Source organism: Pempheris klunzingeri, chromosome 1 (assembly GCF_042242105.1).
Source record: "Pempheris klunzingeri isolate RE-2024b chromosome 1, fPemKlu1.hap1, whole genome shotgun sequence".
Taxonomy (NCBI): Eukaryota; Metazoa; Chordata; class Actinopteri; order Acropomatiformes; family Pempheridae; genus Pempheris; species Pempheris klunzingeri.
The window spans coordinates 20,747,543-20,774,721 of NC_092012.1; the positions used below are offsets into that span (position 1 = coordinate 20,747,543).

The following is a 27,179-nucleotide window of genomic DNA, read 5'->3' on the forward strand; positions in this document are numbered from 1 at the left end:
GCAGATCACAAGACCAATGGAGTGCAAAAGGGGAGCATTTGGATCTTATGTAAGGATCAGGGTGATACTCTTTATGTTCAGTCAATCAATCAAGTCAGTCAAGTTTATTTGTTAGATTTAACCATATAAGACAATCGCAGTGAAATTCTCAGGAAAGGTTTGCTGAAAAAATATTAGAGATAAGAAGCTCCGTTATGTCTAGAATAACTAGCTGGAAAAAGTAGAGCTCTCTTAAATTTTTTTCAAGGATTGCATGTGCTGTGCCTGCCAATAATCAATACTGAATAATATTTCAAAGAGAAGATTCACTATCCTTGGATATGAAGCCTGCAGTGCTGCAAAGAAGCTGCTGCTTTTCTACCCCCCCCTTCTTTTCCATTATACTTTTTTTTGTTTCTTCACCTCCCTGCCCTCCCAATCTACCCTCTGCTCTCCAATGATCCTCCTTTATTAGCTTCTGCTGTCATCTGACACTTTTGTTGATCGCACAATCTCTTTCTCCTCTTACGGTGATTGTGGTGGAAAACACCCAGTCACTCACTGACAAACACAGGTACACACACATACGCTAGGTATCACAGCATGTATCATATATCATCAAACACACCCTGAAATGCCGGTTTCATGATCTTAAAAAAGGCCCTCCACAGAATAAACGAATCATGTTGGCTTTGCTTGTGTGTAGTCAGTACTCTTATCTGTCCCATCCACGAAGGAAACCAAGACATGTACTAAATTACATACATTACATCACTTACATAGAAATTACATTGGACATATAGAGATTGATTAAACACATCATTAGTTTCTCCTCTGATTTGCTTTTTCCTCATCTACCTGATCTATCACTATTTTTCTGTCACTGTGTTTGTATTCTGCATTAAGCTACCCTCAGGGAAGTGATGATTGGTGTGTGTGTGTGTGTGTGTGTGTGTGTGTGTGTAATTAATTCACATGCTACTGTTGGCTTATTGTCTCTTCCGCCAGCGTGGTCATTTAATCAATACCACTCAGTGTGGTGTGTGATCAGGTGATATCAGTGTTTTTCACTGTCCTGACCAGGCTGCTTCCTTCCTCTTTATCACTTTTCAACAGACTTAGGAGCCCCGGAGCCACCGAATTTTATTGAGTTTTAAATGCCTTCAGCATGCTTTTCAAATTCACATTTTTTTGCATAACAATCAGGCGTTGTGCCTATGTGCTGCATTTAAAGACATAGTAAGACATTTCAGGTTATGTGCTTTTTCACATTGTTGCCAGGGTGGAACTGGGTGATATGGCTCACTTATGTGGAGTCATGACATCTGCTTTAATATAAGTTTCATCACAGACAAAAAAACAAAGAAAAGTGAACTTAATAATTCCTCTGCTGGGTTTGTGTTTGTGAACATGCAACGTGTTCGCTCAACATCACCATGAGATGAGTACAATGGTGTTAAAGACCAGCTGTAGAGTAAACAGTGGGCACATTCAATCATGTTTTTTTTTTTAAAATAACAGAAAAATCTGATATAAAATTATGATAGCCAACACATAATTACAGTCACCTCAATTATGACACTTTCTAATGGGACTAATAATAAACCTTTTCTTGTATTTGAATTTCTGTTTCTATTTTTTTGTAATGTTAAGTGACTGGACCTCAGTATTAAAATGTGCATGCAAATGGAGAGCCATATCAGTTTTTCTCCGATTTCTTTTTTTATCTTTGAATCTGCCTGAAGCAAAAAGGGCAAAAGGAAAATTATATTCACATGTAGATGGTTCCGAGACCGGAGCCAAATTAAAAGATGCAAGACAATGAAAAAAAAAAAAAAGGCTTGCTGGTGTTTATTCAGGCACAGTCCGGGTTTGGAAACGTTCCACTGAATTCAGCAGCAGAGAAATTCATGTTTGTATGGAAAACACGACGCTAATTTAAGGGAGGCTGTATCTATTCAGTGGTACAGGGAAACATTTAGATGGTGTTATAAAAATACAGTGGAAAACACAGCGACTCAGTGGAGGATATGCAGGAAAAACAGCTACAGTTTAAAAAAATTTATTCTTTCCTTGTTTGTGTAAGCAGGGAAACTGCAATTTACAGTTGATTGAAAGCACTAAAGAGGTTACTGAAGGTTAGCCGTTTCATTTATAACGGCCATTTAACGGTTAGGTCAAAAGTTAAATCAATGTCCCAGACGTATTTGATATCTAGAGCTCCAATCGAGCCAAAATGAAAGGATGGGGTCATGGCATCAGCCGTTTGATCTCTCTCTATCCTGTCTGCAGAGAAAAATCCTGATAAAAATGCTGCTGTCATAAGGCTGATTTTTTTTGTGTGTGTGTGCGTGTGTGTGTGTGTGTAGTGAGTGTGTAATTTGTGTTACTTTGAGTCAGATAAACACTTCCCTGTATCGCAGTTAATTGATAAAGTCTCTGACTTTCCTCTCAGATACCCACTTTTATTTCCTTCTCCCTCTTCCCTTTCCTTTCCTTCCCTTTCCTTTCTACTCATGATGCCAAGAGAAGGGCCAAAGCATCTAAATGGTCTCTTGTGAATGAAGTGAATTGAGACAGAGCTCATCGGCATGCATGAGCAGCTCCCATAAAGTAACTACGCATATCAATCATGCTCTGCGTGACTTCATGTTCGACAGGATTCATGACCTTCTGTGGGATTCCTCTGGCAAGATACAGTATAAGGTTCATTGAAGCACACACACACATACACACACACTGACACAGACACTGACATGTGCATATATGTACGCTCACAATTCAACTGCATACACACACACACACACACACACACACACACGTTCACTCTTTCAACCACGAACACGCGCTGCTCAGCACTCTGTCAAGCTGTCACTGTGGTTTGACACCAGCTCTCCTGTCTCATCATTAGTTTTAGTGAGAGATGTCCTGTCCGCTTAACAAAAACAAACATGGCAGGCGGTGACGAATCAATTAATCAGACGAGGCATTTGCCGATAGTTATGTTTCACTTACAACTAATGTGCATTGAATGTCTCAGAAAGTTTCCAATAATGCATGGACGACGTTTTCAATCAGCATCCCTCGGAACAGTTTTGATCGATGAATCATCAGAATCAGATAGATTGCTGTCAAAACAGCAGCTCTCAGTGACTGATGACAGTGTTTCACACTAACGGAATTGATGTGCCTCTGAGTGGGACACAGCACCGTGCCAGTATTAACTTCTTTGGTAACACTTTACAGTATGGTACACAATATTGTGATGCAGTGGTGATTAAGAAACAAGTGAGGAGCAAATCAGGAGAGGTCTGATAGTTGATGAATAGTTAATGAGTTCTTTAACTCTGAATCGAGGACTATATAGTAGATAATGACAAACTACTAGTGAACAGACTGGGAGATATTATATTAATGTGCATTGACATACTGATCACTTTAATCAGGAGTAGTTTCCAGTTAACTATGAAGTGGAAATATTCATGAAGCAACTTACTTAGCAACTACTGATGATATAAAACTTAACCAATGATTGAGTTATTAGTAAGTAATGCGTGGTTTTTGCAACTCAGTGACTGATTCAGTTAATCAGGAGCTATTTATGAATGAATCATTCCCTAATGGTGCATTAAGAGAGTACCTCCCAGTATAGTGACTCATCGTTACCTGTATAATCCTCAGAGTTATTCAGGAACTCCTCATTAGTGATTCATTAATTATTGGGTCACACCTGATTCTTTCCCCACTTGTTCCTCAGTTGTACTGTGTTACGATGTTTCTCGTTCTGCTTGCTACAGCCTTTGGTCCAATTTAGACATTCGATTCTAGTGCTATTTTATAGCCTGTTTAAGATCTTGCTGTCTATAATCTATAAAGGGAACAAAAAACTCATCACAATGCAAATTCCAACCCTTCACAGTCGTCGCAGTATCATCAGATTTCTTAAGAATGATGATAAAACTCAAGTTATTCATCTGTTTCAAGACATGAATGTATTTTGGTGTTCCATTGATCAGAAGTACATTATAAATGTATACAAACATTTTTTGGTTAAGCAATTCAATGATGATTCGAGTTTGAAATTTCACACTGCTTAAGCAGATTTGTCTTGTGATGAGAAAAAATGTCTGCTTTGATTAGAGCACTCATGCTAATCCTACCTCAGACAAAACAATCTTGCTACTTCATGCTAAGTTAGTCATGAAGTGTGTGAACTAATCTGTGATGCTCCTTTTGTGTTGCTAAGCAACAAAGCAGTGGATGCTGCGTATATATATTCACCATCATACACACACATTGTGTTGCATTGTGGGATGCAACACTTCTTTTCAGTCGCAGAAGTTGCTTAACACCATGTTGCTCCAGCAAGTCAGAGAGGAGTCGATTAGTTGGTCAGTGAGTTAGGTAGACTGTCCACTTTTGTTCTCTGTTGATTAGTGTGCGGTGTGTGTGACTAGACGAGAATGGGAATGCCTCTGTTGTGTAACAGGTTGAGTCCTGTTGCTTTGTTTCCATCATTCCTCTGTTTGTTCTGTCTGTTGTCCTGTTGAGCCTCCACCCATCCACCCTCTCTGCCCTCTGGCCTAGCTGTCAGTCTGTCCTCTGAGGCGTCTTATTGTCTTATGATTCTTATTACCTTTCACCCCATCCACCCCTTCTTACTGATCCCTTTTAAACTGTGTTATCAAATCCCTCATTGCATTACTTTGTCTTCCCGTTCTCAGTCTCATTCTGTCTGACTCGACTGACTCGCACCTCTATATTGTTTGTCTCTCCTTCAACTTTGCTTTTGTCTTCCCACTGTTTTTTGGATTCTCTCTTTTCTTTTAGTTTCCTCTGTCTTTGTGTACTTTTCTGCTGTTTTCTGTCTCCCTCCACTTTTTTGCTCATCCTTTCTCCCTCTCCTGACTCTCTGTCTTGCCTTTATTTCCTTCTCCTCTCTCTCAGCCTCCCTTTCTCTAGTCGATCAGACAGTTGAAGCAGCCAAGCTGCCGGAGGCGAGAGCAGACAGAGGAGCCGCTCTGTCCGACCTCCCTCCCTCTCTGGAGAGGCAAACTAATGCCGACACGCCAATAAGCTGTAAGGAGACAATTATTCACCATTTATATCAGCTCTCCGTCTTTCTGAGTTAGCGCAGCACACCTCTGGAACCCAGCTCTGTTACCCCACATAGTGTTCGTATTACTTTTATCCTTTCATGGGTTACGGTGTTATTGATTGATTGGTAGAGATTTGCACCAGGGAAGCTGCAGCCCAGAGGTCATAGTTTGCTTGTTGCTGGAGGATAATTGGTCAATAGTAAGGTAACTGAGAAAATCTGAGAGAAAGAAACATAAATAAGACATGATCTCCTATCCCATTGCAACTACTATCAATGTGCCCTTCAGCAAGGCACTTAACCTCCAAATGCTGCACTGGATCTGCTCAGTGCCCAGCAGGTATAGTCTGTAATTACACTGGGCAGTTCCTGTGTGTGAATGTGTGTAGCTGTAAGAATCTGAAGTGTTTCCTGAAAAGGAGTGAGTGTGCGCACAAGACAACCAGTTTGTAATGCAACTTATTTTGTTAAATTCCCCAAACTAAATCAGTTGGAATTTCCCATCGTCTTCATCTCGGAGAGTCGCATTTAAAATCAAACTCATTTTAACGACTTTTGAGTGTGTGTGAGCGCTTGAACTTTTTCCACATGGATTTTTTCCTCCTTCAAGTCAGATGCCATGTGCTGCAGAGACAGAGATAGACACTGAGGTTATTGCAAGATGAAGAGAACTTAACAAGCAGCCTGTTTAAACGCTGAGAGCTGCTGCAAGAGTAATGCGGCTTACTCCGTATGTGTGTAGGTATGTGTGTGCATGTTTCGTGGCACAGATTTCAGAGCGCGTGTGTTTGCATGCAGATATGTTACTACCGAAGGTTGGAGGAGAAACGACTATAAGCTAAAGAGGTCTTTGGAAGAATAATCAGACAACTGAAGGAGTGAACGATTAACTGCTCTGTTCATTTGCTCCTCAAACGTAAAAGTGCAGTGCATGAAGTTTCATATTCAAAGGCATCCACGCACATATTTCTGCAGCGCACACACTGACACCAACACACATTCACTCAAACACAACCAGAGGAAGGTAGATATGCAGCAAGCATTGTGGGTACCATAAACGCTCTTGCTTTCTCTTTTTTTTCTCCAAAACATCGACTTAGTAATCATTATTTAATTATTATTAAACAGACCAGTTTCTGTCAGTTACAGTGAGGGTCAGATCTGCAGAGGAACTTATTATTATTATTATTATTAACCTATTCAAAATGCCCACTTTTATACCAAGAGATTTCACACTCAGCTTACTAATGAAAGAGTACAGATGTTTGTTGCATTTACCTACGCAGCTTAGGAGCACAGCGGAAACACAATGGCATGTGTGCAACCAGAACTGAATGTCTCACAGTTATTTTTCCTGGTCTCTCTTTTCCTTACTGTTTCTTAAAAGAGGAAAACATTCTTGTCCAGTAAAGTGGAAATGTCATGAGAATGTACAAATGGAAGTGGACAGGCACACTCGCTGTGTCCCAGTACTTTAAGCCATTAACAGCTCCAGCTGTAGGGGAACATGCAGCGACAGATTCCAAGCTTTCCTTTATTTTGATTTTGATTTCTAGCTGGAGATAGCACTGCGTTGTTACGTCTGATCGAGTTGGAGTTAAAGGTGAACAGACCGCCCACTTCCTTCCTGTCTGTTCAATGATAACAGTTGTAGAACACAGTGAAAATTGTTCTCCCTGTGAATCGATGCTAATCACATCATTGTACTCCCCCGTCCCCCACGCCTCTCTCTGGGGTTTCACACTCCTCTCTGGCCTTTTCCTCTTCACCCGCTGTTTCTTCTCGCTCTGTCTGTATCTCTCCCCTCCTCCCTCCTGTCTCCCCTCATCATAGGGGAGGTGAAGCCATCTGAGGCTACTTGCACGCAAGCCAGCCCTCCTCATGGGTCAGCGCTGTGCACTCGGATATTGTAGTTGTCTCCACTACAGAGATTTCCCATCATGCATGATCTATCATCCATTATTTTTGCAGTTGCTGTCATAGTCTGTTGTTTCTTCAGCGTTTTAAAGCAGACCTGAATATGAAGCTATAGGTAATATGTTGATATGATTTTAATATGATCATTTGAGAGAAGATCTTGCCTGGGATTTTGGGTATGACAGAACTTACACCCATTTTCCAGTTTTCTTCGCTATGACCCAAGTTAGCATTAGCTACTGCTAAAAAACATACCTCAAACTCCCTTTGCAAAATGGACAGTTCATGTTGCTCTTTCCTACCTGGCAGCAATCTGCCTCTAGATGTAGGTAAGTCTGTCTGAGTAACTGCAATGCAAAGCAATGAAGTTACATCAGTTTTGCCAGTGGCTGCTGCTCTTTCAAAGTGAATAGGCACGTGACTTCAGCACACCTTAAGAATAAATGTTACTGGGATCAGTATAGAAAATTAAACATTTGATATCCAGGAATTCACATTATAGACTCTCCCACTGACAATCCATATAACAATCTGGCCATTATTTAGCTCTCTGACCATACATGGTCTAGTCTTGTTGTCTATCTTACTACTGCTATTCACAAGGCATTCATCGCACCATCGGACATGCGTTAAAACTGATGTCATGCAGTCTGAAACAAGACTGAATGACCAAGACTTCAAGATCTAATAGTGTTCTGTGTGACATGCAATTAACTTGTAAGACTGCTGTTTCCACATACTCTATACTGTACAGTACAAAACAAAAGCACTGTCACAGAGTGAAGAATCCGCCTTTTGACCTTCTAATGGAGACCAAGTTTCACTTTTCCAATAAATGCCTGCATCTCTTATAAAACCCTGACACACATAACACTCCAGCATTTTTGTAAAAGGTTTTGTTCATGCAGATGCAGGAGTAATGTGATATATTTAATCATCTGAGTCATCGATACTAGCGCTAGTATTACACATACACCCACAGGAGAATGACCTTTTTTTTGCTGCAAAGATATGACTAAATATGTAATGTGGTTTCTTCTCCCTCTGTGTTTGTGTGTGTGTATGTCTGCATGGCTACATGTCTTTCTCTGCATGTGTGTGTCCATGCGTTCACTCACAGCTCCAGCCAACGCCCAGATCGTGCACTCAGGCGCAGCATGTAACGTCAAGGATGATAACATCAGTGAGAGAATCTACACCATCAAAGAAGGAGACACACTAGTGCTTCAATGTATTGTGAAAGGACACCCACGACCACAGGTAAGCTCCCAAACCCAGTGGCATTACTGAAGATCTTATGGTGGTGCACCAAAACCAAAAGCCATAACTGAATTTCAGATTTCTATGATACTGTTGAAAGATATGCCAGCATGAGAGTGGATGAATTACACTATGATGCACTTATCTGATGTGCATACACTAATACCTGTACAGTTAACATGTTGAGTTCCACAACAATCCTTTTTTATTTTGTTATCTATCTGTACATGCATGTGCTTGATTGATTCATTGTTCTTCATATAGGTTGATTGTCCTCTTCCTTATAATGACAATGACAGCTTTAATTACAAGGATTACATTAATACATTTACTTGGTACAAGTCTATTCAATTTTAGAAACACCACACTGAGGCCTCCGATTATTTGCAGCGCAGTTCTATTCAGCTGTTGCTGTGTCTTATAGTAGATGAAAATATTTTGTATTTCCTAAAATGAAAAACAAAACTAGTAAGGGAGCCAGCGATTTAATCAGTGGACTCCCTGTCCATCCCGTGGCGGTGCCATGGCCCATCCCACCTGATGAGCATGCCAGTACCACATGATTGTGCCAGAGTATTTGTTACGGGACTATTATGTTGATGCTGTTTATCAGAGTGAGTAGGTAGGCTTCCATAGTCTTACTCGAGGATTTTGAACAGTAGTCCTTCTAATGGCTCTGAACACAACCCATCAGCAATCTAACATGCTCTCTAATCACTACACATTAGATGATGAGTCTGATGAGTGAATGAGGCTTCACCAGTGTCTAATTACACACAGAGATGTTAATATACTTTAAAACTGTTTATTTGGACTGGTGTTACCAAAATTTGGGAAAATCCTGAATGGAATATAGTAGATCAACATCAAGATTGCCGGTTAACTCAATAAAGGTGATCAATCTGCTACATTGGAGGTGTGCATTTATCTGAAAATAACACCCATCCATCCTCCAGCCAATCACAGGCGGGCACTCTCTGTGGCAATGGTGTAATCAATGAGCCATGATCAGCACTCGTCCCCGGTTCCATCGTCAAGAGATTCCAAATTTACAGGCCCTCTTCCTTCCTAATGTATGTCTCAGAGTCAAGTTAATCTCTGTCTGCATCGGAGCCCTATTCTCCTACCACAAATATAGCAAAGCCCAAGGTCAAGCTGCTGATGCTGTTATAATGCATGAACACCTTCATAAATCTGGCAAACTTCACTTTGTTTACACGGTGTGCTTGTCTCCATGCAAGTGTGTTGGGGCAAAACATGCTGGTGACTGAAAAGACTGCAGGCGACATGGGCATATTCTATGATTAGCATCAGTTACAAAACATGCCCTTCCCCAGCTAGCACAAATTATATGACATATGCATGAGCTGTCCTGTTTATAGTGTCACTCTGTTTGTGCTGACTCACACCGTCTCCTCTTTTATTGCCTGACAGTGGCACTAACTAAAACTATGCAGTGCTTCAGTGTTGATAGCAGTTAGCTCAGATGGTTCTTACCTGAGTCCACTCTGTTGATAGTGACGTCTTCAGTGTATTTGGTTTAACATTACACTAATTGTTTGGATGAACGAGTGCAGAAGTATCTTCGGATTTAGAGAATATACTTAGGATTCAAAGGTCATGGGTTTAATTCTCCAGAATAGCTGGTAAGCTAAATGTGCCTTTTAGCAAGGCTAAATGTGCAGCTGCACCAGTGAATCTTCAATACATGACATCTAAAAATGTGTCTTTAGATGAATACACAATATGATAAATCTCAGTATTACATTATTTGCTGTCCACTTCAATGCGCCACTGAATTTCCTTCTGTCCCTTTTAGCTACATTGGAAAGAAGTGAAGAAGAACAAATGTTGTTATACAACTCAGACTGGGTCGCACATGCCGCGTCTGGAGTGCAGCCGAACACTTGGTTAAAATAGACCATGGCCTTTATCCTTTCATAAAGACATGCTCTATACATGAGAGCATTTTATCACACACACATTCACTCACACACACGAACACACGCCTGAATATACACACACAATTATGTACATATGCACGCACAGAAATACGCAAGCATTCAGCCATACGGTCACAAGAAGCACACACACACACTCACATACCCGCTCACACACACACACACACACACACACACAGAGCAGTAGACTCAGCCAACACTGGACACATCTGGTTTCCTGGGTTGAACTCCAGCAAAACATTTTGGACCAGGGTCTTTGTGTGTGTGTGTGTGTGTGTGTGTGTGTGTGTGTGTGTGTTTGAGCTTACAGAGCTAGATGTAAAATGAACTGAGGTGACTGTGGAAGGATTGTGTGTTTTGTGTGTATTTGTGTGGGAGTGTGTGAGGTGAGAAAAGCAGTGTTCCTCACGGGTGCATGTCCACTGGCATCACATCAACATGAATAAAACAGTGCCTGTGTCTAGGCCTTGTTTTCTTCTGTTTGTGTTTATTTGTGTGTGTGTGTGTGTGTGTGTGTGTATAGAAGAAAACTAATCATTTGTACATAGCTGTAATGTCTAATTACATACTGAACTGTTGACCTAACCTGCCATACTAACTGCGGCTGTCATTTCTCCCTCATTTGATCTATCCATCTTTCTCTGGCTCTCTCCCTCTGGCACACACACACACACACACAAAGATGCACAACACATTCACAATCTGTGTGCTTTAGAATAAATACAGGATAACTTTTTAATAAAAGTTTTATTTTCACCAATGCTAGAATAATAATCGTTAAAAAAATGCACCCTGAAAAACACATACTACATAAGTTCATTCCCCTGGAGCAGTTCAAAGATGTAGGAAATTGCGTCAGTGATTGCTTGTTCTCTGGGTCGGAGGTGGAAGTGTATTTTGAATAATGATCACATTGGTCACATTGTCAGAATGTAAAATGTATGTAGTGTTTGCTAAAGCAAGACTTACGGTGCCTCTGGCAAAGAGACATTGGTTGAGTGAATGTGTGTGTGAACGCCTGCGTTTGTGTGCTGGATGTGCACATGTTTTTGTCTGTCTGTCTGAGAGAAAATGTGTATTTAGACAGACACTAACAAATGCAGACAGAGATAAAGAAACAGATAATAGTCGAAGACAAAGAGCTAGAGCAGTGGAAATATGTCTGTAGCTTAATGCCCCCAGACACAAAAACTGAGGTTTTCAACATACTGTATCATCTTGAATAACAAAATATTTATGTAAAGGCTAAATTCCACCACTAGTGTCTGCATTGCATTTGCAAGTAGAGGGTCAATGCTTTTCAAGCAGCACAGAGCAGATTAGGCGAACAGGAAGTCAGACAAACAGCGGCAAAGAGAAACTGGTACATTTTCAAAATAAAAGCCCCCGCAGATTTTCAATCGTATATTCCATCAACACCTCAATATTATTTTATGTTCGGTGGCACCAGGCCAGAAATTAACTGGGCAGAGGGGTTTGTCTTGGATGTGGGAAAAATAGAATCATTTTGACTTTACCTGCTCTCTGTAGGTTACAGCACAACAAAGCAGTAAATACACACAAGAAACACGTTAAACAGACAAAGTACGAAATGTAGCTTGTTTGCAAGCACGGAAATCGGAGGAAAATGACCAAATTAACAAAATCTGAGCAAGTCAACGAAACAGCCTCAGAAAATGCTCTGCATCTGAAAAGCTTCTGAAATGCTCCCAGTGAATTTTACAACCGCGCTGAGGACAGAGCAGAACTGGGCCGCTGCCAGAACATGACACAGACGACGTCGGTCAGTGTAAGAAAGATTTCCAACACTGTCTCTGCACATGGACATTCATTTGGGCCTTGGGATTGGTATAGTTACCAAGATAACCTCAACTTGAAGTCCACTTACTAGTTATTTTCTGAGCCTCCAGCCATCATGTCATCTGTCAATGACAATCTGTAAATGACACCGCCTCAGATGTCATCAAACAAGATGTCCTTATGTGATATCATATCAGATGACAGCTGATTAACAGCAAATTTCATTTGCGAATGAAGACAATGGATGAGGTAGAACGCCCTGGACATCATACCTACCAGGGTCTGTGTGTGTGTGCGTGTGTGTGTGTGTGTGTTGAGAAAGGCAGAGCGTAATAGAGGGTTCTCAAGTAGAAGATGGTGTGCATATATACAAACACATGCATGATGGGAGAGATATAGAGGCAGAGGTTAGATGACAACAATGGGATGAAACACTGCAATAAAAGACAAATTGATTGAGAAATGATTATGGTGGCACCAGCGGAATGAAGAAAGATACAGTGATAAGAGATAAGAGAAAAAATGGTGATTCTTATTGTGATAGAGAGAGGAACAATTCAAAGTCAACATGATCATGCTTGCATGACTGTGTGTGCATACAGTGGGGCAAAAAAGTATTTAGTCAGCCACCAATTGTGCAAGTTCTCCCACTTAAAAAGATGAGAGAGGCCTGTAATTTTCATCATAGGTACACTTCAACTATGAGAGACAGAATGGGGGGAAAGAATCCAGGAAATCACATTGTAGGATTTTTAATGAATTAATTGGTAAATTCCTCGGTAAAATAAATATTTGGTCACCTACAAACAAGTAAGATTTCTGGCTCTCACAGACCTGTAACTTCTTCTTTAAGAGGCTCCTCTGTCCTCCACTCGTTACCTCTTTTAATGGCACCTGTTTGAACTCGTTATCAGTATAAAAGACACCTGTCCACAACCTCAAACAGTCACACTCCAAACTCCACTATGGCCAAGACCAAAGAGCTGTCAAAGGACACCAGAAACAAAATTGTAGACCTGCACCAGGCTGGGAAGACTGAATCTGCAATAGGGAAGCAGCTTGGTGTGAAGAAATCAACTGTGGGAGCAATTATTAGAAAATGGAAGACATACAAGACCACTGATAATCTCTCTCGATCTGGGGCTCCACGCAAGATCTCACCCCGTGGGGTCAAAATGATCACAAGAACGGTGAGCAAAAATCCCAGAACCACACGGGGGGACCTAGTGAATGACCTGCAGAGAGCTGGGACCAAAGTAACAAAGGCTACCATCAGTAACACACTACGCCGCCAGGGACTCAAATCCTGCAGTGCCAGACGTGTCCCCCTGCTTAAGCCAGTACATGTCCAGGCCCGTCTGAAGTTTGCTAGAGAGCATTTGGATGATCCAGAAGAGGATTGGGAGAATGTCATATGGTCTGATGAAACCAAAATAGAACTTTTTAGAAAAACTCAACTTGTCGTGTTTGGAGGAGAAAGAATGCTGAGTTGCATCCAAAGAACACCATACCTACTGTGAAGCATGGGGGTGGAAACATCATGCTTTGGGGCTGTTTTTCTGTAAAGGGACCAGGACGACTGATCCGTGTAAAGGAAAGAATGAATGGGGCCATGTGTCGTGAGATTTTGAGTGAAAACCTCCTTCCATCAGCAAAGGCACTGAAGATGAAACGTGGCTGGGTCTTTCAGCATGACCATGATCCCAAACACACCGCCCGGGCAACGAAGGAGTGGCTTCGTAAGAAGCATTTCAAGGTCCTGGAGTGGCCTAGCCAGTCTCCAGATCCCAATCCCATAGAAAATCTTTGGAGGGAGTTGAAAGTCTGTGTTGCCCAGCGACAGCCCCAAAACATCACTGCTCTAGAGGAGACCTGCATGGAGGAATGGGCCAAAATACCAGCAACAATGTGTGAAAACCTTGTGAAGACTTACAGAAAAAGTTTGACCTCTGTCATTGCCAACAAAGGGTATATAACAAAGTATTGAGATGAACTTTTGTTATTGACCAAATACTTATTTTCCACCATAATTTGCAAATAAATTCTATAAAAATCTATTCTATAAAAAAATGTGATTTTCTGCATTTTTTTTTTCTCATTTTGTCTCTCATAGTTGAGGTATACCTATGATGAAAATTACAGGCCTCTCATCTTAAGTGGGAGAACTTGCACAATTGGTGGCTGACTAAATACTTTTTTGCCCCACTGTATGTGTGTGTGTGTGTTAGTATGTTGATGTCAACATGTGCAGTATATGCATTACTACTCTATGCACGTAGGTCAAACATGCACAACACATGCATGTAGTAGCATTATATATAAGAAAAGTAGAGTCTACGTCATGTGTGTACTGCATGACTGTACTTTTTGTTGTCACTGTCCACTGGGTGGTTAAATGTAAGAATTGCCCAAATTTGATTTAAACAGTTTGAAAACAAAAATCACCCACAATAACAACAGAAGTCAGATAGGCCTGTTAGCACTGAGAAGAATAGAGTAGAAATTAATAGAAGTGAAGAGTGAGTGTGCTGACCTCTGTCCTAGTGTGTCCTGCTGGAGCAGCACACTGCAGCATTCTGCAGTTGGTCCCACTGGGCTTACAGAGTTTCTACTGAGCTACACTGGCTGTATTGATAACTTGATCCCTGTCACCCCAGCTCTCCTTCATCCATCCTTACAGCTTTCCAAACCTCCTCTTCATTACACACACGGACACTTCTGTCATTGCACAAAGTTGTTATTTCTGAATTGTTATTATTTCTTATATTTTTTGCCACTGTGAACAAAAATCAAAACTCATAATGATTTTTTTTCCTTGGCCTGTGTGTGATTCACTGCTGACTGCTATGCAATCAAATTGGAGACAAAATAGCCGGACCAGGAAGTTCAGGGCGATTAAAATAATTTGTGACATTGACCTCATAGTGTTTATAGCAATTCATAGCTGAAAAGCATATATTCATAACTCAAATTGAGGCGGTTTGTTCAGTTTTGCGTGTTGCGTCCTTGTGGTGGCTGAATGCTTTGTATTGGATGCTACGGGTCTATGCAAGTGTATATAACCTGCAGTACATTTTTAAAGTTTTGATTAATTAGCAGTGATCTCACAAAAGTATGTTGTGAATGAACGCAGTCATTCCAAAACACAGGCAATGTCTATGTATAAAGATTAGAACCCAAAGCAGAGGAGCATCTGAATAAACTGTAGTCAAAAATGAAAACACTACTCTGCGTTCAAATTAGCAATGATGGTATAAGAGCAGATGTGTGAGTTTGTTGGATTCATCTCACAAAGAAAAGGAAGCATAACAGCTGAGCAGCTTTTGTCCGTCCTCACTGAGAAGTTTGGATTGGCCTCCAGGTTTCAGCAGACACACAAGATGTTCATGTCTTCTGGCTGCTGTGTTGTTATTTATGGATGCACTCCAGTTTAGTGTGAACGTCCTCATAATGCTCTCCATATTCACCCTTCAGAGAAACAATACACTTACAAATTTGTGCCGACAACATTTAATATATTTGTTGATAAAGTCAGCCGCTGCAGAGCCGACCACACTGACTCTTTAAAAACATTAAGGCTTCATGTTTTATTAACCAGATAAGCTGTTTTATAGCAGCTCAGAACCTTTTATCTTTCTCTAGTTTCTAGCTTTGGGAGAGAGCCGCTCGTGTCCCACATTTTGATGGGTCTATTTAAGATTATAGGAATAAGATGTATGAGTTCTGATTGGCAGTGGGTTTTTTTTTTTTTGCATTTTCAGCCTAGAAGTATTACCGGGCAAGACTTTTATAGTACGCATTATTTTTTAATGCAAGGATCATTTTGCTAGTAAGAAGTTTAATCCGCACCTTCTCGGACTGAGATGATGTAGACTTTCCATCCACTTTCTCACTTGTTCTCCCTCTCAAAGGGGGAGGATCCAATTTAGCCATGTGAGGCCAGCCCAATAAATAGCTGCTTTACTGAGAATGAGTCTGATTGAGGATTTATCCAATCCTTTATCAAGACTGATTGTTTACCTTTGCCTGAGCTTGATTGGATTGAAAAGGGAGCTCTCACCCTGATCCATACAGAAATCTAATCATTTCACTCTCTGTCTGTTCCTCTTTGTCTGTCTTTCTTCCTTCCTCTCATTGTTGCAGCCTTTTCCCATCATATTGTCCCGTTCCCTGCCTCTCTCTCTTCTTCACTCTTCCCATCCTTCTCCGCATATTTCCTCACACGTCTTTGTTCTCTCTGTGCCTCTGTCATCCTTGTCTTATTTCTCTCCTCCAAACTGATCTTTTTCCTCTCGTTCCTCTTCCTGTCTGGCTCCCTAATTTGCCCCCCACCCCTTGCCTCTTCTCTGTTTCTTTTAAGCTCTCCCTCTCCTCTATCTTCTCTGCACTTCAGACCGTCTGCAACAAGCCATACATCAAGTCAGAAGCAGTTAAGCTCACCTGAAGGAGCTGCTTGGTTTGGGAAGTCCATTTTGGGTGCATATTTTTGCAGAAAGAAACAAAACAGCTGGTTTAAACTGCTTTTTTTCTAGTTTTTTGTTACTTTGACCATTTTAACTAATTCAACCATTACTGCACATCGTAGGCAACAGGGTGAGGCAATGACATGCAATGATGCCCTCCTGTACTGTCTTCCTGCCAAGTACAGTGATTGTTTCACTGAATATTGTTAGACTTCTTAAAGAAAGAAAGAAAGAAAGAAAGAAAGAAAGCAACACACAAGAAAAAAACCTTAGTGTTAGAGGTCACCTAGAAGTTGCTTGTAGCATCGCTCAAGTTAACCCCAGGGACAGCGGGGCTTTTAGTTAACAAAGCACTGTAGTCTCACTCACAAAGCTTTTCTTGTTACACATGCACACGAAGGCACACACACACACACACACACACACTCACACTCACACTCACATGGCTTCTTCAAGAACACAATAGGAGAGTAAATGGTTTTTCTGAAAGTGATTCCTACCTCCTTATTATTTATTCATGGGTCTGCTGGTCATTGCAACCTTGAGACCAGTGTGTGTGTGTGTGTGTGTGTGTGAGACAAATTCTATAAGAGTGGAAAAGGTGAAGAGAACCATAGAAGAGAAAAAGTGGAGAGGCAGAGAAAAGAAAGAAGTGGGGTAAAGGGAGGGATGAGGGGATGAGGGCTGCGGTCTGGAATATGGGTTTGGATTTCCGTCCTTGAGGGGTGAGTGGAAGGCGATCGATAGTGAGGCTGAAAGCAAGGCTGATCAGGTGGCAGCACGAGGCTGCACAGGCACTCTGCGGGAACACGGCCGAGACGCAAACAAGGTCACAGCCTGACCCCTAACTGGACTGGGGGAGAAAAAGCAGAGGAAGGAGAGAGTAGAGAAAGAACAAGATCAAGATAGGTTGAAAAAGGTTAAAGGGGTTGGGGGGGTCACTTGACAGGTGGGAAGCAGAGATTGCAACCAAACTATTTTTCATCTCCCTGGTTTTTCTCAAACCAAATCAAACATGGCAGCAAAATGAAGAAGAAAAAGGGAGCAGGATAAAAATAGATGGAGGGTGTGATAAAGGAGAGAAGACAGGCATGTAGTGATGGAGTTAAACAAGAGGAACATGCAGCATCTGTAGACATGAATATCTGTAACATTTACATATTTCAGAAAGAGAAAGCAGGAAGAGAGAGAGGCAACCTTTGACTCTCTTTGATGACACAATTCCCTGTAAAACCTCAAGAGGAAAACGTTTCAACCCCCCTTAAAGCCCACAAGATGTTACTCCTACAACCACATGCTTGAGTATATGAAATGTGTGGGTTTGAGAGTATGAATGTAAATAGGAACAGAGGACAAAGAACAAGTAAAAGGCAAAGACAGACTAAACGTGAGAAAACAAAATATTAATTAATATAAACAGACAGGGTCAAGACATGAGGATAAGCCGGCCAATTGTGTTCACTGTGTACGCTGTGGTATGTCTGACCAATAGGGTATTAGAAGAGAAGATAGAACATCTGCTACACTATATATCTTTGGGCAATTGTGCATCTCATGTACTCGGTTTGCTGCACACAAAAGCATTGTTTGGTGTTCATTCAGTTTTCTGGAAGGTCATTCTGTTAGGAAGCTCCATGCAGATCCTTATATAATTAGACAAAAGCAAAGTGTGGTCTAAACATGAAAACGAGAGAGATAGACTTTACTTCAGCTCAAGTAGAAACAAGGCACACAACAGGACCAAACTGCTTCAGATGTGTCTGTGAGACTGTTACTGTCTTCACATCTGTGTCCTTGACTACTTGAGTCAGTGAGAGAGAAGCTAACAAAGACAAAATCAAATTAGATCTTGGAGCGAGAACATTAAAAAAAAAGAAACGTAATATTGCTGGTGATGAGTCTGGGGGGTACAACTCTGTACTGGACTCCCCTATACATTGTCTGTATGTTTGAGTGTCTCTGGAGTGTCTGCTGCCGTGGTAACGCACTGTACTGCAGACAAGCCCCTCTCTGAGGCTAAAAATAATAAAGGTGATGTCTAAATGTCTGTATGTCTGTGCTCACAAAGTTAAATGAAGTGATGGCAAAAAGTAGACTCTAGATAGATAGATAGATATAATATGAGACCAACACTGGGATGAAATTACAGGAAGAAGAGGAATTATATCGATAATATATATAGATAATATATAGAGGTCTGTATAGATAGATAGATAGATAGATAGATAGATAGATAGATAGATAGATTTTTCATTTCTCAGCACCCTGGCATCATCGTGCCACTCAGCAATGACATCATCTGCTGTGCACACACACACACATACGCGTGCACACACAAGTGAGAGCTCATATTTCGCTATCCCATGCCATGCTTGTGCTAATTATCCATTGCTCATTACAACTAACAAATCCAACATGGGCGGAGTGTGTAAGGTAGCAGCTGACACTGCTGCTGATGGTTGTCGACACACTGGCCGCTGGGAGAGGTCTGCTTATGTCTACAGATTCTGTCCACCCTTGTTTGTTCACTGCACTGACTCAAGCCGTCTGGTGGACTATCTATCTATCTATCTATCTATCTATCTATCTATCTATCTATCTATCTATCTATCTATCTATCTATCTATCTATCTATCTATCTATCTGTCTATCTGTCTATCTATCTATCTATCTATGTGCATAGCCTTATCTATACACATCTCTATATATTATCTATCTATATTATCGTAAATGCTGCTGATATAATTCCTCTTCTTCCTGTAATTTCATCACAGCGTTGGTCTCATATTACAGAGGAGGAAGCAATAAAGGCATTTATATTGAATGACAAGGTTAGAGAGGAATGGTGGATTCAATATCAATGACTCAGTTTTATTGAACTTTGTGTGGTGTAATCACTGGGAGGTGTTTCACACATAAATACACACACAAGCACACACACACACACACACACACATATATATATATATATATATATATATATATATATATATATATATATATTTTATTTTTTTTTTTTTATATATATATGCATGTTTATATAAAGTACCAGTCAATTATGATAGCTTTGCCCACTCTTTTCTCAGTCAGCTTCATGAGGTCTCCTGGATGGTTTTCCAACAGTTTTGAAGGAATCCACAGAAGGGCTGAACACTTGTTGGCTCCTTTTCCTTCACTCTGGGGTCCAACTCATCGCAAACCATCTTAATTGAAGCTTGGGTCCTCTACCAGAGGCCTGGGAGTTTGAGGATCCAGTGCAGGATCTTAGCTGTTCCTATGATTGCGCTCTAATGGACAGAGACCTCAGATGTTGTACCTTTAATGTGTGATGGTCACAGCCCCCAGTGCTCCCATCACCACTGACACAACTGTTGCCTTTCACTCCCCCAAATCTTTTCCAGCTCCTCTCTCAGCCCTTGATATTTTTAAAGCTTCTCATGTTCCTTCTTCCCGATGTTGCTGTTGTTTGGGATTGCTACATCTATCACCGCTGCCTCCTTCTGTTGTTTGTCAATCAGCACGATGTCAGGCTGGTTAGCCATCATCAGCTTGTCTGTCTGGATCTGGAAGTCCTACAGGATCTTAGCTTGGTCATTCTCAGTCACTTTGGGAGATGTCACCCTTTCTGCCCATATTCAGTGCAGATATTCCTGTACACATGATAAGTGCCGTCTTTAACCCAGCCTTTTCCAGCCACTGGTAGGATTTTCTTGATATCAGCCAACTCTTCTGTCTGTCTGTGGTAGATGCTGTGTCACCATTCCTCAGCCTCCCTCACTTCGCTTAGTGCAGCGTCTCAGGGTGCTGGACTTGGAATAAAACCATTCATACATTGTGAGGAGCTTCAATGTCCTCTAATGGCCTCTATCTCCTCCTTTGGCCAACTTATCATACCAGCGGGGTATCTGGTATCTGATGACGTGATGATGGCTCAGAAACCTTGTTCTTCCTATTCCCGTCCCAGAGCAGAGATGTTATTAATATTATTCATATATTAACTATTGTCATGTGTTTCACTGTTATATGCTCATTATTAGTCATATTCTTATTGTTAGTACTATAGCTGCTGTTATTAGTTTGGTTGTTGTTTGTTGCGACTGTAGCTCAGTGTTATTCAGATCCAGGTACATATGTTCTTATTGACAGTAATCAGGTTGCACTGCTTGCTTAAAATAGTCCCGTCACTTACCGAGGCTACCTACTGGACCTACTGTTTACAGGTTTAAACATGCAATTGTTAATAACTGCAGATTACATCATGACAATGACATTTAACTGACATTGTATTATCTCATCTTCCTCTCAACTGGCTATGTTTAATTTCTGCTACAGTCTCCCTCCCATCATTTGTCTTCATTTCTGGTCGGTCATTTTTTTACTTTTTCATATTTCTCTCTATTTACTGGTGCAATCTCTGTTTTGTTTTGCTCTTCTCGCTTATTGATCATACTTTTATTTTTTCCAATATGTCTATGTCCCTTATTAACCCCTTCTTGAGCATCTCTCTTGAGCCCCTCTTATCCTTCCTCTTGTCTTGTTTTTCCTTTAATCTCATGTTTTCTTTTTCTGTTTTTCAGCTCCTTCTTTGCTTTCTACTTCTCATCACCCCCTTTGCTATTACTTTCCAGATAAGAAAAAGGACAAGAAATAGTCTACCCTCTTTATTGCTCCCACTTGTTCCGACAAATTTCCAACTCTCTTCCTCTTCTTCTCTTCAACCCTTAATGCCACGAATCAGCAAAGCAACGTCCATTAAGGTGGTGATGCTAATATTACTCACTCAGGTCTCTGACTCTTCTGACCATCCTTTTATTCTTCCTCCCCTCTTAGCTGTTCTATCCTTCATTTCTCCTTCCAATGACAGATGATTAAAATAGATATTTACAATTACACGTTTATTTAGTCTCATACTGGTTGATCCACACCATGTCATTGACCATTAAGTCATTCAATTTAGACTTTCTTTGTGAGGCAAAGCAGCAGCAATTACTCCTTAGTATCTGGTTCAAGCTGCTATTACCAACCTGCACTAGTCCTTTTCTGTCACTGTCATTTCTGCCTCTTTTCTCTCCTTCTCCCTGACACTACCCTTCAGACACTGAATCCTGTGTATTTGTGCATGAGTGCCTCTGTGTGTGTGGGTCTGCTTCCGTGCCAAGTAGTATTCCCCGATAACAGGATTACCATCTTAAGCCTATTCACGGTAAGTGAGCCAGTTGGATGGATAAAGCACTGTATCGTCGACTCCGTTGGCGTTACATCAAGAAAAGAGTCAGAAAAATTGTAGGAGGCAGGCCTAGCAAGCTCTTGGTGAGTTACTGAGAGGGAATATAAAGGATTCAAACTCTATGACACCCCAGGATGCAGTGGCAATATAGTGGGGGGAAAGCCTTGCAAGCTAAGCATTGCTTGCGGTGATGTTAAACAAGGAAGGATTTAACTTCTAACTGTAGTAATTAACTCAGTGGTTGATGGTGTTTGAACATGAACACTGCTGTTTGGGTCCTCAACACAGGAATATGCAGTAGTAACATTTTATGGTAAGGGTACATCAATTAAACTACGTGTGATATCTCATGTATGCCCAATGCAATACCAGGTGTTTCATACTTGATGGTTTCCTTTATACTAAGGTCTGCAGTTAAAGGGACATGGACTTTACACAAGATTTATTGCAGATGCTTAAAGTCTATTCATCAGAATATAATAAGGCACTTAAACACGCTCAGAATGCTCAGAATTAGAATAAGTAAAGTAATCTCTGTAAACATATTTGAATGCAGTATAGGTAGATATTTAGAAAACCATCACAACTTTTCTGTCTATGATTTCGACAGCTTCTTTTTATCTCCATCGTGAACAACACATCCAGTTCGTCCTATCCAGTCTTGAGCCTGCAGCTTCGGTTTTGTGCAGGTTTCTGTGCCTTACAGGTGACGCTGGTTTGACAGGTTTGGATCGAAGATAATACAAGACAAAGCAGAAGGGAAGAAATTCTGTCAATTTTACAATCATTGTTTATTGTGTTTATGAGTAGAGAATGAGTAACATAGTCATCATTGCCATTTTCAGAGGCATTAAAGGAAGAAATGAAGGTGGAATTTTTTAAAGCTAATTTAGCAATTTACAGCATTTTTATATAAGTTCTTTTAAAATACATTTAAAAAGAAAGAATAGAAAATCCAGTGCTATTACCAATTTAGTTTTGTAATATCAGTTAGTATTTTCTTCTTCACTTTACAAACTAGCATCAGGGAATATGATGAGCATTATATAAACAAAACTGCAGTAATTTATTCACCATAACTGGTGCCTGCCAAGCATTACAAAGCTGACACACAATAGAAGACAAGAAATTACAACAAGCTTTTCTAGCAAGCTGTAACCAGGAGCCTAAACCACAGACAGCTAGTCACGCAATTAACCCAGCTAGCTTGTACTTTGTATGTGATTTGAATTTTGTTCAATCACCAAATTAGCAATATTTAGATTTTCCATATATCATTAACTTCATCCTCATCACACTGAGCATACTGAAGGTGCCTCTTGCCTCTGTGCAGAGCTAATGATTCAGTGCCTGACTATTACTGCTGTCACAGTTACCACCATGTCCGTTAGTAGGTCTCACTTGCTTCTCCTCCTTCCCGCTGTCCTCGGTCACCACTTTCTGAGCTTAGACCCCCTAATACGACAATAAGACACAAGTCTGCATAGTAAAATATTGTCTTGAAGTGAAGCAAAGTCAACTGAAAAGAATACTGCCAAGCTAATTAAATGGTTACAGAAAAAAAGCTTTTCAAAAAATAGATAAGTAAATAAAAATGCAGGTATGTCAAAAAAAAAAATGAAGCTGAAGAAGAAGCACAACTCAACAGATGTGTATGGATGGCGCGTATCAGGCATTAATTCACTTCACTTTGAGCACCAGGCTGTGTTCTTTTTCCCTCAATCCGTTTGTATTTCTCCCATACATTTTAGTTTCCTTCTTTTCTTCCTGATTTCACACATCTCTTGTTATCTTTCTTCACACAAATTCTTTGCACAAACAATAAATAATTGATATGTAGGCCTATTACCATTGTTTGGCATATTCTTTATATTCATAGTGTTAGTGGTGCATTAAAATTCTTTTTGCAAGGCAACGTTAATCATCATGGTACCCACACATGACCACACAAGTTTGCTATTATAATATCTGATCAGTCAAACCAGGAGAACCAAGATTTTACTGCAGCTTCTTATATAAACATCCATATCGTGACTGCATTGGCATGGTTCTAAGATGTTATAGGAAGGAGGACACGAGAACCCTTATACAGCATTCTGTATGTTTATTTGGTGATTATCATAATGATTTTTTCCTAGTCTATAGTATAATGGCCATGTTGTGATTTCGTGAAGCATTTAACAAGCAGGTACATTTTCTTCCTTGTGAGGTTTTTGCGAAATAGGCGTGTTGATATGCAGACAGATGGCAAGGCATGAAGCCCAGCAACACTCTCAAAGATGGTATCCTATACTAGAAAAGTCTGCAGTCAAGCAATGAGACAACAAAAAAAAGGAACTGGACGATGTCTGGGAGATGAGCGGAGTCACTGACAGAAGCAAAGTTCTTCGGCATAAGCAAAGAGTGGGCAGTTAGACTCGACATTAAGGCTTCAGTGTCAGGGAGTGCCTGTGCTGCAGACAGCTTACAGCAGCCAAATCTTCTTATTAGAATTCTTTTTGCTTTTTGATATGTCAGAACACAGCAGACAAGAAGACTATATGTTAAAGATATTTGAAGAATTTGCCCAAAAATGAAGACTGTGACATATGTAGTAGTCCGTTTTCAGACTACAACAAACAACGTCACCTGGTGGTATAGGCCAAGTTTGGTCCCTGCTTTCACCACCATGTTTCGTTTCGAAGAAATCTTCATTTGGGGTTTGGTTTCTCTAAAGAACAAATAGTGCGTAACACTGATACAGCACAACTTGTACTGTATTATTAATATTACGGTATGACACGCTTTATATATTAGAGAGCTGGCACTGCATCTGTCATTTTGGAAAAGTCATACTTTTTAATCAAAGGTGAGTAAAACTGCTCAACATTCAGATTGAGTGCAGTACATGGACTATTATATTGCTTATTGTGACTGATAGGAATGAATACACTTCAGTTCAGAACGAGTAATATTATGTATAATATTAATTACAGGCTACATTGAATTACAATAGTCCATGACACCTGGCCTATAATAACTGTCACAAGTAAATGTTCTGTATCTGTAAGGAACACTGAAAAAGCGATACGTATATCACTCATACAGTATGATACTTATGGTGTTAGTAAGTGTATAAGCAATGTGTTGTATATACAGTATGGTTGTCAGAGAATATCCACCACTTTGAGCAGCAAGAAGTAGGTTTTTGCAACAGTGAGAGTGAAAAAAAAAACACAGACGACCTGTCGCTAAAGAGGAAGTCCTGCAACCATCCCAGACAGCCCTGTTTGTGCCTCTCATCTGTTATCATGTGAGTCACAAAGAGGAGCATGAGTTAAGTCCCTAATGCTCTATAAGGACACAGATGTCCATTTAAGGATACTCTTTCACATTTCTATATCGCATCCTCCAGGATCCCAAAAGACTCTTCTGTCATCTATCATTGCGATCAAAAAATATTCCATCTGCTGCCTGATAAGAAACGAGTTAAGTTTCCTAAATAAAATGTAAAGATGGTTACTTGGCTCAAAAACTCCAAAGGCTGTATTATGTATGGAAATGATAATCCAAAATCAAATAATCCAAAGGAAAGACAAATTGATAGATAAATATTACTGATAACAAAACTTCTAGCTTTTCCACAGATTGTCAGGGATATGTATTTATTTATTGAATAAAAAACAATTCTTAGTTCTATGGCTCAACTGTAATGAAAGGGGTTAGTTTAAAGACCTGGTAATTATATTCACTCGGGAGGTCTAGAGTCATGACTAGAGTGTATTTAGTCAGTAACAACAGTGTTTTGTGTTAAGGCTGAAATAACAGATGATTTAACAAGAGACACTGGCTATGATGTATCTTGTGTTTGTGCCAAAAAAGTTCATTGCTTTCTAACAAATGTGACACGGCATGTAAATATGTTACTTTGTCGGCTTTGAGTGATCAATTAAAGTTTGTTATTATGAATGAGTTATCATAAATGGTTTGTGAGGTGATGAAAATGTTCACACCTTTCCCTAACTGAATAACCATTATGACCCAATGCCCGAGATGATCCAAACTCTTATTTAATTTGCATTTGTTTCTTTTTCTCAAATACATAATGCATCAGACAGAAAGGCTGACTTTACTGGAGAGCTAACGAAAATGATTGATGTATCCGCAACAAATGGTTAATAATACATGTCATGTAACGATTATACCACCATTAGTCATATGTTTTTTTCAGTTTTAAAGGCATTTATTTGAAGGGGCCACAAACATGATCGAGGAATGAAGAAGTGATGCCTAATTACTCGTGATTACAGCACTTGAAATTCAACAGAATCGCAATCCTTGCTCAGACTGAGGCAGTTATTCTGTTATGTTCATTATCTGTGACAGCTGTGTTGAGTGTTATAATGCATTAACATGAAGAGCAAGATGTAAACAACCATTTCAACCATATTGTACCTGAGTAAATGCTAATTCAGTATTAAAGTCTCTCATGTATTGTTGTGTAGTGTTGACAGTTTCCAGTTTAGACAGCAGGGCAAAGGGGTCCGACAGCCACTGGACCATGTCTGCTGGATCCTGTTGTGATGTGTCACTCAGACACAGATCAGGAGAGGGTTTAGACAGACAGCTGCAGGCCACTGACCTGTCAGTATGCTTGACACACATTAGCCTTCTTTCCCCTCATCACCTAAAGAAGTGCTCACCTTTCACTCTTCTCTTCTCTTCTCTTCTCTTCTCTTCTCTTCTCTTCTCTTCTCTTCTCTTCTCTTCTCTTCTCTTCTCTTCTCTCATTTCTTCCCAAACATACAATCACTGTTTCTGCTCCATATTCATAATGCATAATGATGCATTGGATTGGATTATTGGATTGAGGTGGATGTAGCATGGTGAATGTACCAAGTATACCAGCACCTGGGTGTATTCTATCTGTATTATGGAATACAGTTCATTCACTCTGGCTGGAAATGCTGTGAGCTCAGTCTAAGAAAATGTTGCAAGGGGGGTCGCTTGTCAGGTTGCAGCATGGTTGACACTAAGTATCTGAATGGCTGTTATCAGCTGTCTTCGGGAGCTTAGATTTGAGGTAGAAGAGTCCTACATGACCGCCTGATTGGCTCAGCAGGCGTCATCTGCTGCTTACATTCATCGTTAGGCTAGTGGATGTGGTAAATACGATGGTAGAACAGGAGGAAGTCAGCTGACATAAAGAGCGAGTAAGTCCTCGTAGGGAGCAGGTCAGGGTGGATGGATGGGAGGATGGAGGATGGGTGGGTCAAACACATGAGACCTGCACAAGTCAACGCTGAGCTATTTAACTTGTGTTAAATGCCTTACATCAGGCATGTACGTAACGTAACTTAACTTTCCAAACTAAAATACTTATTTTAATCCAAACCATGATCTTTTACTGGACCTAACCACATCGTTTTGATACCTAAACCTTTTTCTTGTGTTTATATGACTATGCCATTTAACAGGCTGCCAGGTTTGCTTCT

The 27,179-nt window shown here is 40.4% G+C and overlaps 1 protein-coding gene across 1 annotated transcript in view; it reads left to right on the forward strand.

Annotated features, from left to right (window-relative positions):
• LOC139203484 (MAM domain-containing glycosylphosphatidylinositol anchor protein 1) overlaps positions 1 to 27,179 on the forward strand; it is a 170,314-nt gene that overhangs the window by 37,152 nt on the left and 105,983 nt on the right. The window contains exon 2 of the mRNA XM_070833253.1: positions 8,115 to 8,254. Within this exon, the coding sequence (XP_070689354.1) occupies positions 8,115 to 8,254 (140 nt within the window). The remainder of the gene's footprint in view (positions 1 to 8,114; positions 8,255 to 27,179) is intronic.